The following is a 13,246-nucleotide window of genomic DNA, read 5'->3' as shown; positions in this document are numbered from 1 at the left end:
CTCAGCAGGAAAAAGGCTGGACTAGCATTGTTGATGTGCCAGGGGAGGGGAAATGAGCCGCTGGGTGAATACTAACCTTCCAGCGGCTAGCTTTTCAATCAAAGTTTCTCCATGCAGTGGCCACACGGAATGGTCAATTCAAACACTGAACCGTACCGGTACGCCCCAACCTTCAAATGCAGTGTTTAGTAGAAGCCAAGAGACAGAATACCAAACTATATTTACTGTTTACAGTAGTAAAGGACAACAAATAATGTACAAATTGGTGAATAAACACAACAGAGCCAACAAACATCCCACCCGAGCCCATACAGCAAACAGGAAATGAGAACATTTCAGCAAGATTTCAAGCAAGCAAGAGATAATGGGTGGTTGTTCAGGTGACTATAAAAAGGCAGAGAATGGCCACCAAGCAGCAATGGAGCCTCAGGGAAGGACGGTAGGCGGAACTATGAAAATGTTTAATTGGTATAGATCCCAAAATATTTCACAGAACTGAAATCACCAGACTAATGCATAAATTCAATACATATTTGGAAAGCAGCACGGCACAAACCCACGAGAAGAACATGAAGTCATCATTCCATGGGTTCATTTGTAACCACACTTGGAAGTAACTCTTTTACACGACAACGTAACTGCAAATTCAGCAATACTTAATCTTACTTTTTTATGTATAGACCATAATTATTCATCAGAAGCAAATACTGGAAGAAATCTGAGGCCACAACACCATTACCAAATGAGAAATGTGGGAATTTCTTCAATATTAAGAGGAAGAGAAAAGCCAATTTTGGTTGTGCCAATCCTTGCTTGTGTACCAATGCCAGGTACTGAGCAGGGAGTGGGGTGGGAGGGGTGGCAGGGGGGTGGGTCCTGGGCCTCAGACCCCGAGATTACATGCTTGAGGGCCAGAGAGCACGTGGGGCCAAATTACCAAAGGACCCAGTTATTTTTTAACCTTTGAAGAAGCATTCCAGTATTTTCCCTTCAACTTTTCCATATACTGACAAAGCATACATTTGCAATATTTAGCATTTTAATCACCTGTGCCTATAACAGCAAGTGACAGTCTATCCTCCCTACCCACCTTGCCCCCCCGTTACCTGTCCAAGAGCCACACCACCACTGCGGGAAGCATCAATTCTCTGTGTGACTGGAGTGAGCGGGGGAGGGGCAGCAACTCAGGAGTCAAATCCCTGGCCAGACTAAAAGCGAACATTCAGGCTATAATTCTGGGGTTAAAAAATGTTTTAGGTAGGGAGAAAAACACAAATGAATACACAAAAAAACCCAAAATACCTTGCAACTCATTCTACCTGAACAAAGATAACAATTCTGATTGGCCCAATTTAAGTTACAGATTCATCCCTGCAGATATAGTTTCGAGTTGCACTTGAAGTACATCAGAGAGAGGAAAATCATTGTGGTGAATGTCCTCGAGATTCCGCAGACGCCTTTGTGGTCAGCATGGTCATGTGCTCACCATTCAACAGCAATGCGAGGACGGACGGCCCGGGCTGGGGACGGGCCCTCTAGAAACCACGCCCTGCCAGGCTGCTCTCCGGCACACCTCCTGTCTGCTGCTGGAACACGTCGATGGTGTCCTCGTCCTCCATCTCCAGCTGTCAGGGTTGTCACAGCAGGCACACCGAGAGAGAGGGGAGCTTGTTAGTTTTCATCAGAGAGTGGGAAGATCCCCCTGGCATGAGTGTTCCCTGACACTAGCGACATCACCTGATCCCACCTTGGCTCCTGTCCGTCCCCTCACTGCAGCTCAGCACACATGGAAGAGGCATTGCTATGTGCTCACCACAGCCGTTACGGTTCAGCAAGCTTCCCCTAACAAAACTCACAAAAGCAGATTCACACCTAAAATGTTAACTGAGAGAAAAACCGAGTCTAGAAGATAAACTGAAATGTCTAAAATTCTTACTGAAAAATTACACAAAATCAGATTCTACTTAAGAACATGTGATTAGCAGCACTGAGTCCTAGGACCCGCGGGAGCCATGTGCTTTATACCAAGTGCGGGGGACCATGCCATGAAAGCCACAGCCCCCAGCTCACAGAAGGGCCCACCAAGTGAGGGTCCGCGGCTGGCTTCTCCCGCCCCTCCCCATTCAAAGCCCAGGCAAGGTGGTGAAACACCCCCGCTCACCTCTCTCCTCCCGACACAGTGGGCGCAAAACACCCACCCTGATCATCTTCCATCCTCTGAGCAAGAGGAAGCTTCTGCCAGTTCCTACAGAGACTCAGCAAGGCTGGAAGCAGTCATGCTCCCAAATGGAAAGAAGTCCCATCGGGGCTGTTGGCCACCCTCACCCTGCCACCGACACTACCAGCCGGAGGGAGAGCCCCCAGGCAGGGCTCCCTCTGCCTCTTGGTCAACCTGTCCACAGCCTGCCCCCTGACTCCCGGTCAAGTCCTGGAGACTCCACAAGGCCCCCTCCGCTCAGCTGCTCTCAGCAGCCTCTCCCTGGTGAACACTCCCAGAGCTGCCACTTCTTAGCAGTGTGTAGATTTCGTAAAGTAGCTAGAAATGGATACTTATTGCAAAGATGTTTTCAATATTTATTAAATACTGAATATTAAATGTTTAAAATACTAAATGTTTTGCAAAAATATTTCCACATAAAACACTCCAGTGGATTCTCACAACTTTGAAAGGGAGAAAAAGCTCCATTTACAGACAGACAAAACTGAGCCTCCAAAGGATGAAGTGACTCTTGGTCACACGGCCATCACCTGACAAATGACAAGAGCTGTAACTTGAACCAAGTGTTTAAAAAAAGTCTGTTTCGGCCAGGTGCAGTGGCTTATGCCTGTAATCCCAGCACTTTGGGAGGCCGAGGTGGGCGAGGTCAGGAGATCAAGACCATCCTGGCTAACATGGTGAAACCCCGTCTCTACTAAAAGTACAAAAAAATTAGGCGCAGTGGCGGGCGCCTGTAGTCCTAGCTACTCGGGAGGCTGGGGCAGGAGAATGGCATGAACCCGGGAGGCAGAGCCTGCAGTGAGCCAAGTTCGCGCCACTGCACTCCAGCCTGGGTGACAGAGCGAGACTCCATCTCAAAAAAAAAAAAGTCTGTTTCCAAGTCCAAAGCTCTTTCCACGACAATATGATGCCCTGCCATGTGATATATGAAATCTCATTCATTTCGGCATGTGACAGGTACGTGAGAGAAGCAACCTGTGCAGACGGATGATCAGGTGTGATGGCACATTCTGCCCACTCACGTCACTTGTGCAAGTTACTTAAAGGGCACAAGAATCCAGTCGGCCCCTGAGCTGCACATGGGCTACAACTGCAAGTGTCCAGAGGATGGGCAGGAAGGGGCCACTGAGTGGTCCTCACACCCCCGCTTCCCTAACAGTGAGGACGGGCCCAGCACTCACTCCATCTCCAAACAGCAAGAATGATGTCTGGGGCCGGGCGCGGTGACTCAAGCCTGTAATCCTAGCACTTTGGGAGGCCAAGACGGCCGGATCACGAGATCAGGAGATTGAGACCATCCTGGCTAACCCAGTGAAACCCCGTCTCTACTGAAAAATACAAAAAAACTAGCCAGGCGAGGTGGCGGGCACCTGCAGTCCCAGCTACTGGGGAGACTGAGGCAGGAGAATGGCGTGAACCCAGGAGGTGGAGCTTGCAGTGAGCCAAGATCCGGCCACTGCAACCAGCCTGGGTGACAGAGCAAGACTCCATCTCAAAAAAAAAAAGAATGATGTCTGCAAAGCAGTTCTCTCATTTGAAAATTTAAATCTAAAATTTGAAAAAATAAATAATCTAATAATCAATATCATTAAGGAAAAAAAGGAAGGCATTCTGTATGAGCTCCCATCTACGATTCTCAAATAAGCATATCCCAAATGGCAGTTACCCAACGCAAATCGGAAGTCGCCCTGGAACCACGCAAAGCCAGCTCCATACCTGTGCTGGAGTGTCGGTTTCATTAATTGGCTGCCCGTCAAACCTGAATCTAATCTGTCTCATTGACAAACCCTGAAAAGGAAAAGCGGTCGCCATTAAACATGTCCAGATACAGCTTAATTCAAAAATCAAATATTTTAATCCAAGTATCAGCATTCTGATATGCAGATTTATGATCCAATTCAGTATTAAAAATTCACCAGTGGGCCTACAATCTCTTTCACGCAGTGCCTGACACCACTGCTTGCAGAACCCACTTTTCTACCATCTCTCTGATGGGCTAAAACAGCTCATTTTCAACCCGGGTTTTGTTACACCACTGTATACTGGGAACTTCTTAAAGCCAACTCAGTGTCAGTTCAGTTTCAAAGCAGATAGCTAAGTTGTCCATGGCAGAAGGAAAGCAGACTTAACATTCAAACACGAGAAAACAAGAGATATCCTAGACTAACATCCAAACTCATCTGCCTCCAAAATCCACTTTCTTAACTTACGAAACCCAGGTGAGGAAAGGTAACCTGTCACAGTGATGCTGGCTCAGACAGCCGTCAGCCAGGAGGTCTCTGAAGAGAGGATGCATCCCTCAGCAGGAAAAAGGCTGGACTAGCATTGGTGATGTGCCAGGGCAGGGCAAGTGAGCCGCCGGGTGAATACTGATCTTCCAGCAGCTAGCTTTTCAATCAAAGTTTCTCAGTGCAGTGGCTCAAAGTTTCTCAGTGCAGTGACTGTGTGAAATGGTCAATTCAAACACTGAATCTTCTCTGTCCTGGTGCCCTGACCTGTCCTTGGTCATCCCTCCCATTTCCTTCCAGAAGCGGAGTAGAAATTCTACAATGCTGGCACCACCATCTTCCCCCTTTACAAAGTTCTCAGCAAGGAACAGGTTGTGTGCCAATGAGGGACAGATAAGAAGGCTGCATGAGGCCAGGGAGCAGTCGCCACCATGACTTTGGCCTTGTGGAGGGCAGCAGGAAAGAGAGCACGTAGCCTTTCTGTGTCCTGAGGGAATGAAGAAACGTGGTCGAGGCAGAGACATTTCCTCAACAAGCAGTTCTGATTTAACCGAAACAGGACAAACGGGGTTAAAACGTGCATCTCTGCTCCCTCCTGAAACCCCACTGAAATGACGTAAATCAGAAAGGCACAAACAGCAAGGACAAAGAAAATGGGAGCAGGGATGGGCAGAGATGTCAATGCTGGGCTGGGCCAGAGGCTACTGAGGCGTGGACACTGCTGGTCTGATGGACACTGGATTAGGATCCTGGGGCGGAGGGACTGGGCACACCCCAGCCTGTGTGGCAGGCAGCTGATTCTGAACAGCTGCCTGGAAGTTCACATGCAGACTTCCAGCAGGACCCCCACAACCCTGTGCCTCTCACGGCAGCACACAGGAGGTCTGCTTTCTGAAGAGGTGGGTGCAGAGCTCCAGGCGTAGGACAAAAACAGGCCCATGGAAGCACATGCCCCCAGCGCTGCGCGCCAAGTCCCCTCTCCCCTCCAGATGTGCCCCCAGGAGGCTGGCCGGAGACTGGAGGACTCAACTCTCAAACTTAGCATGTGGGTGCTTCCAGAACCCACAATCCAGACAGGTCACCCCAGGGATACACAGCCCTGGCAGCAAAGCCATCCATGTACATGGCTTCTCACCAGCTTCTCAGTGCTCCATGCTTGCACACAAGTCAGCCTGCATGACAGCAGTCAGGGTAAGGCTCACTGTGCAGCAGCCCACAGAGGAGACGAGGGGAGGAGCACAGAGGAGAACGAACAGGAAGGAGGCAGGAGAACGCTCCCAACACAGGCCCACACATGCACACACCCCCACACATTCACACACATGCACACAGACATGGACATACACACCACGCACACCTACACTCACAATTCAAGTTCTATGGGAAGGGAAAAATACTACTACCTTCAGAAAACAATCGATTGCTACTGAGGATGGGTATGGTGGCTCACACCTGTAATCCCAGCACTTTGGGAGACACAAGCAGGAGTATCGCTTGAGCCCAGGAATTCGAGACCAACCTGAACCACATAGGGAGACCCCATCTCCACAAAATAAAAAAATTAGCCAGGTGTGGTGGCGTGTACCTGTAGTCCCACCTACTCGGGAGGCTGAGGTGGGTGGGTCACTTGAGCCCCGGGGTCAAGGCTGCAGTGAACCATGATCACACCACTGTGCTCCAACTTGGGGGACAGAGCGAGACCGTCTCAAAAAAAACAAACTGCTACTGAGAAAAAAAGAACACTCAAAGAACAGAAAGAGAAAAGAACTTCTGGAAATTAAAAATCACGACAGAGATGAGAATGTCCACAGAGAGTGGAAAGATAAAGTTGAAATGACCTCCCGGAAAGGAGACCAACAGCAATAATAAAGCCCAAAGCAAAATGGGAGAGAAATTATCAAATGTAAACTAGGACAATTAGCAGCAGGAGGAACAGGAACTCCAAAAAGAGGGACCAGAGTGTGCAGAAGGACACAAGTTATCAAAGAACTAACATAGGGCATATTTCTTGAATAAAAATAAATGTCCAGACCCATAAAGTACCCAGCAGCATGCGTGATAAAATCACCCACCTCTGAGGCACACTGGAATGCCAGAATATGGTCCCAGATACTTCCAGAGAAAAACTAAGTTACAAACAAAGCACAGAGAATCAGAATCCACTGAACTTCTCACTTTTTTTTTTTTTTTTTTCCTTTGAGACAGAGTCTTGCTCTGTCACCCAGGCTGCAGCAGTGATACGACCTCAGCTCCCTGCAGCCTCTACCTCCTGGGCTCAAACAATCCTGCCACCTTAGCCTCCTGAGTAGCTGGGACTACAGGCTTGCACCACCACACCTGGCTAATCTTTTTAATGTTTCGTAGAGACAGGGTCTCCCTGTGTTGCCCAGGCTGGTCTTGAACTCCTGACCTCAGATGATCCTCCCACATCAGCCTCCCAAAGTGCTGGGATTACATGCATAAACTACCATGCCTGGTAAACTTTTCACTTTTAACATTGGGAGCTATTCTCATGGCTGATCTCTGCAAGAAAAAAAAAGAGTTTCAACCAAGAATACTGCGTGCAGCCACATACTGAAGCGAGAAGGTTTATAAAAGCAAAAGTCACGTTCAGCCATGCAGTGTCTCAAAGACGCTACCCTTCTGTGCCTGTTCTGAGAAGACCCTGGAGGATGTACTCCACCACAAAACACAAAAGGGAGAGGACTAATCCAGGAAACACCAAGAGAGAACCTCTAGGATTTGAACAGGGGGCCCTGGACCACGGCTGAGTAGCCAGCCTCACAAGCAGCAGTGCAGGTGGGGCAGGAGGGGAGCCCCGGAAGAGCAGCGGGAAGGGCAGAGCCCCCACCACATGTACACGGCCCCACACACCTGCCATCCCGCGGCGCAGGGGAGAATGTGGCCACCAGCCCAGGCAGCACAAACTCCAACAAGGGCCAGGGTCCAGGACCCGGCAGAGGCTGGATCACGGGGCCACTCACTCTGCTGGGAAGACCAGAGCCTGCGTGTCTGGATGCTCAGTCTCACCTTTCGCAGGTGAAAGTAAGATCTGCCCTCAGCAAACACGAAGAAAGGAAGTCAGAGGGTCTGCTTGTCAATGAAGAGTGCAAGGTGGTCGCCAGTGACTGCCCCTACGAGCAGGGTATCCAAAGTGAGAGGGAAATAGGAGGAAATCTAACTGAAAATCCACAGGCAAAAGAGTAAAATAAAAGGGCAACAAGTTGCTGTATTTTCAGAGCAGCTGAAGAAAAGCAGCCTCTAGGTCCCACTCAGGCAAGCAGGGCTCCCTGGGGAAGAGCACATGGCTGCAGGGCCGGGCCCATAGGAGTGGCTTAGCGAGGGACCCCCTGGCCCAGGGTGAGTCCTCCACAGCATTACCAAGAACAACAGACACACACACACCAAGTCACACACAGCAGCCAGAAGGCATCCACCCAGCTGGGCACTGCCAGTGAGGCAGCTCATTATCCTGAAACTGAGGAAGCAGGTGAACGAATCATGAGCTTTCTTGCCCTTCCTAACAAAATGGAAAACCACACTGCAGATGAGGGCAGTGTTTCTTCAGGGCCACGCCAGCTCATACGTGAGGACGGGGTGACAGCAGCATGGGGCACACGCCACCTGCAGCCCCAGAATGGCCAGATCTGAGCAGGGCCCCCAAGAGCCTTCAGCGTCACAGACTTCACAGATGTCAGTACCCCATGGACAGCACAGCACCCTGGGCAGCCGCCTTATCAGGAAGAAAAACCCACCACATTTTCTGAGCCTCTAGGTCCCTCCACCTCATAAAAGGCCATGGGGGACACAGTCAGCAAGCCCAGCCTAGGCCAGGTTTACAGCACAAGCCCCCGCCTGCCCATCCATGAAGAGGGCACCTCGAGCGGCTACATCTGGGTCCAGCCCCGACACTCGTGCTCTGGGGATGCCTGGCGCACACAGGAGCAGTGCGCACGTGGGGAGGCCCCGTTGGGGAGCGAGGCGCCGCACCTGCCTCTCGCAGTACGCCTTCATCAGCTTGCTCAGTGGCGTGTGCCTCTTGATCTTGAACTGCACCACGGAGCCGTCCTGCCCGGCTACCTTCAGGTTGATGTGGTCGTTCTCTGTCTTCACGCCTTCCTGCAGAAGACACCGGAGACTGGCCTCAAAACTGTATCTCAAAATAACCGCGACTTGAAAGGGCAAGTCTTTAGGTAATTGTTGGCTTTCTAAAGTCATTAAAACCAACCTAATTCTTAAAATTCTCCAGCAATTCAGAGTCACTCGTGATGGTTTTATTTTTACACAGAATTTATTTTTAACTTCCACTTGTTAAGCATTCATGTGCAAAACAATGCAAGTCTACGGTCCTCTGACATTGTTAATTCAAAGAAAAAAACCTGTTTAATAAGTCTAGGGAAAAATCAGAATCCACCTTTCTTTTCTTTTTTTTTTTTTTTTTTTTTTTTGACACGGAGTCTCGCTCTGTCACCCAGGCTGGAGTGCAGTGGCCAGATCTCAGCTCACTGCAAGCTCCGCCTCCCGGGTTCACGCCATTCTCCTGCCTCAGCCTCCAGAGTAGCTGGGATTACAGGCGCCCGCCACCTCGCCCGGCTATTTTTTTGTATTTTTTAGTAGAGATGGGGTTTCACCTTGTTAGCCAGGATGGTCCTGATCTCCTGACCTCGTGATCCGCCCGTCTCGGCCTCCCAAAGTGCTGGGATTACAGGCTTGAGCCACCGCACCTGGCCTGAAAATCCATCTTTATTTTAAAGTTATTCTTGTAGGCTGGGCACGGTGGCTCACACCTGTTATCCCAGTACTTTGGGAAGCTGACATGAAAGGATGGCTTGAGTCCAGGAGTTTGAGACCAGCCTGGGCAACATAGCAAGACCCCATCTCTGTTTTTAAAAAATTCTTATGAAATCAGTAAAAACACATATCTAAAACTCACACAGCTATATAGCATTAGTGAAAGAAACCAAAATCAGAAGAAAACATTTGTGACTCAGAGAAACCCTGTGGGACATTCAAGTGGTGACTTCTGGAATCCAACTGAGGACGGCCACTTCCCACAGCAGGCAGCCAGCCTCCTTCTCGCTGCCCTGACATCAGCAAATGTGAGGGAAGCCACTTCCGAGTACTTTCTAGTTTCAAACTGCCCCATCTGAGCGGCAGTAGGTGGTACTTTTTATTTTTTAATTCATGCCATGCCTGAAGCTACTCAACAATGGCACAACTGGGATGTCTTGTTGCTTGAAAATGCATTTTGAGTTGTGGCCGGCCTGCCCTGCTGGGATAAAGTCGTTTGTGAGTGAAGCAATGAGGCAGGGCCCTCCGGCTCACTCTGAAAGTCAAGTCTGGAGCATCCTGGTACCCTTTCCCCCCATGCTTAGCTGCTGCCCGCAGGGAGCACTGTACGTTACATGCCTTTTCTCTCCACTTCTCCTTACCTTCCCTGGCTCGGAGAGGGACAACTGTCCCAGCGATGCCTAAATACAGGGAGTGGGATGTAGAAGGCTCACCTGAGGGTGAACCCAGGGACTGCCCCCATGCTTGGTTCCTGGAGACCCTGGGGAGGTATGGTGCTCTGTCAAGGGAGCTAGAGTGGCCGGCAAGGGGCCCTGGCAGTGAGAGGCTCCAGCTGCGAACCTGAAGGTGCGGGTCCTGGGGCGGCACTCACTCCCCAACTCCAGTCTTGGGCCAAACACCCTTGCCCACTCCCAGATGCCGGTGGCTTGGCGACAGCCTGAGTGGTGAGCTGGCACACCCCCATCCCCCCATCCCGAATGTGGCCTCCAGCGCAGGGAAAACTGGCCTAGGAGAGAAGAGCATGCAAACAGCTCCAGGCAGGATGGAAGTGGGGACCCCTGCATGAGCCCCCTTCACTTCCCCAGGCATGAGGATGCACTGGCTTCTTTAGGGAAGGAAGATATGAGTGTGTTCAAAGGCACAGATGCAGGGCCCACACGTGTCCCCACAGGGTAATGGCTGCAGCCCCAGGAGAGGCTGGGGCAGGGCAGGGTCGGCCACAGTGCCTCTGCTCCAAACAGACAGACACCAGGAATGTCGGTCTGTCCCACACCCTTGGCAAATTCCTAATAAGCAAGTGAACTCGTGAGTTAAAAATTGAAGCCCTAAAAACATGGGCCTCAATTTGCTAGTCAATCCTCCGCCTCAGCTATCCAGGGAAGTCAGAACATTCTCCTGCCTGACCCAAAAGCTCTTCTTTCCAGCACCAGTGGGCCCCAGAGTCCACCTCTTCCCCTTCCTCAGAGCTCCAGAGGGGAGAGCTGCTCCCACATGGGCTGAGGGGACCCACCAGGAGCAGGGCCTGTGAGGTGGCAGCCACTCAGTCATTCTGGAATTAAACAAGTGTTTTCAACGGAATTGGAGCCTGAGGTTGACCACATGGCAGAGCTAAGTGTAAACGCTGCTGAGAAAATGAGTATCATACGTATTTTATTACATGTACTCTTCATTAAGAGGAAGCCACCTATGAAAACATAAAGAAAGGACATTTATATTTGGCCTAGTTTTAACAAGTATTTAAATATTCAAACAACCCCTGGGTGGGAGAATTTTGACTTCACTGGAGTCAAAATGTAAAAAGCAAAGGTCACTCCAAATGCCATCTGGATAGGGGAGGTTTCCTTGGAGTCTGACCACAGCAAGCAGAGTGCAGACTTCCACAGAGGCCACAACCATGGTTCCGGACGGTTCCATCCCAGTTTCCGCCAGTGTCTGGCACTGAGCCTCCACCCTCATCTGTAAAGGGAGGGTGGTCACCTCCAGGACCAGGCCAGTATCAGAGACAGCCTCCTTACAGAGCCTTCAGCTCTAGTCATCTTCCACTAGGATGTAACATAGAGGCCAAGACTGCACACCAAGGGCTTCGGAAAGGTTCTCTTTTTATGAACACTGGAGCCGGCGACTAAGGACCCTCCCAAGAAGGAATGGCCAGTGCACCTGAATGAAGGGTGCATACCCCAGGACTGAGACTGGAAGGATGCACACCCCAGCGTAGCAATGGGGGAAACTAAGGCACACCCAAGGCTGGATAAGGAGGGGTGGGTGCGCATGGCAGGGGAGGCGCAATGGGGAGAGGTGGGCGCACACAGTGGGGCATGATGGGAAGGGGTGGGCACACCCCATAGGGGGCGTGATGGGGAGGGGTGGGTGCACATCGCGGCGGGGTGATGGGGAGGAGTGGGCGCACACCGGGGGGCATGATGGGGATGAGTGGGCACACACCAAGGGCGGCGTGATGTGGGGGTGGGCGCACACCGGGGTACGCGATGGGGAGGGGTAGGCGCACACCGGAGGACGCGATGGAGAGGCGGTGGGTGCACACGAGGCGCGATGGGATGGGTGGGTGCACACTGGGGGCACGACCGGGGAGACACGAAGGAGAGGGATGGGCGCACACTGGGGGACGCGATGGCCAGGACGCGGTGTGGAGAAGTGGGTGAATACCGGGGGCGTGATGGGCGCCCTGGAAGGACGGCAGCGCTGCTCACAGGGGCCAGGCCCCTGAGCGCGACCCTCGGGGGTAACCCCAGACGCTTATTCCTGAGCCGACGCCGTGCACTTGACACAGGACCCCGCACCCAGGGCGATGCGGGGGGAGAAGGCGACCCCGCCCAGCAATGACTCAGGAGAGGATCACGCAAAGACACCTCGGGGACACTGCCGGGGCGGGATCCGAGGGCGCAGCGCTCGGCAGGAGCAGCGCGGGGCCCGACACCCGGCGGTCTAGGAGACGCTAGGCGCGCGCCTTCCCAGCTGCGGAGCAGATGGGCGTGGAGCGGGGGCGTGGCCAGGCCCGGCGGGGACTGAGCTCGCGGCACAGCGCGCTTCGGGGCGGGGCCCGTCTTGGGCGGACCCACTTAGGGGCAGGGCGCTACAGGGGGCGGGGGGGCGGGGGGCGAGAGGGGGCAAGGAGAGGCGGAGTCGGGCTGGGGGCGGAGTCTGGCTGGGGCGGAGTCTGGCTGGGGGTGGAGTCAGGCTGGGGGCGGAGCCGAACTGGAGGCGGGGCGCGCCGCCGAGCGCCGCCGGGCGGGGGAGGGGAGCGGCGCGGCCGGACGGGAGCGGGGGAGGGGCGGGAGCGCGGGCGGCGCCGCAGGCCTGGGCGCGGGTCCCCGTGGAAGCCGCGGTCTTCTAGGGCCGCGAGAGTGGCGCGCGGCGGCGGAGGCGCCCGGGACGCCCGCGATGGCCGCGCGTGCGGGCGGGGGCGCCGCGCTTACCTTGGGCTTCTCCTCGGACATGGCTGCGCGGGCGGCGCGGGCAGGCGGCGCGGGGGAAGCAGCGCGGAGCAGGCGAGTCACGCTCTCGGCCCCGCCGCTCTCCCGCCGCAACTGTGCGCGGGGCCGCGCTTTATCCCCCAAATCCCGGCGCGCCCGTTGGCCGGCACGGGGTCACGTGGCGGCGCGCGTGCACGAGGCGCGCTCCCCGGGGCGTCGGGCGCGCGCTGGCCGGGCCGCGGCTCCGGGCGGTTGGAGATGCGTCACGGGGCGGGTCCCGCGCGACCCCGGCGGGTGCGGACGCCCTAGGGTGCTGTGGTACGCGGGCCAGGATCGCGTACGGGGCCTCCGGGCCTTGGGGACCCCTGCCCGCCTCCCCGCCCGGGCCCCGAGTCCTTTCCTGGGGGCCGCGTTCCTGGTGCGCCAGGAAGTGAGGCCGGGGGCGCGGGGACCTGGGGCGGAGGAGGGAAGCCTCGGGGGGTGATGTTCCCTCTCGGGAGCCGCGGCCAGAGCGGAGAAGGCGGCCCGCGGGGTCCCGTCCGCGGAGGCCGGGCGAATCGGGCCAGCAACCTAGACGG

The 13,246-nt window shown here is 53.8% G+C and overlaps 1 protein-coding gene across 1 annotated transcript; it reads right to left on the bottom strand.

The window, feature by feature from the left end:
* Nucleotides 1-201: 201 nt before the first annotated feature.
* SUMO3 (small ubiquitin like modifier 3) lies at nt 202-12,859 on the bottom strand. Its single transcript, XM_023192973.1, has 4 exons — nt 12,672-12,859; nt 8,437-8,565; nt 3,935-4,006; nt 202-1,625 (listed from the first exon to the last, which is right to left on the bottom strand). The coding sequence occupies exons 1-4, from the start codon at nt 12,690-12,692 to the stop codon at nt 1,536-1,538; spliced, it is 312 nt and encodes a 103-aa protein (XP_023048741.1). The 5' UTR covers nt 12,693-12,859; the 3' UTR covers nt 202-1,535.
* Between the last annotated feature and the right edge of the window lie 387 nt (nt 12,860-13,246).

This window comes from Piliocolobus tephrosceles, chromosome 19 (assembly GCF_002776525.5).
Source record: "Piliocolobus tephrosceles isolate RC106 chromosome 19, ASM277652v3, whole genome shotgun sequence".
NCBI lineage: Eukaryota > Metazoa > Chordata > Mammalia > Primates > Cercopithecidae > Piliocolobus > Piliocolobus tephrosceles.
This window is presented reverse-complemented; position numbering and strand designations above follow the sequence as displayed.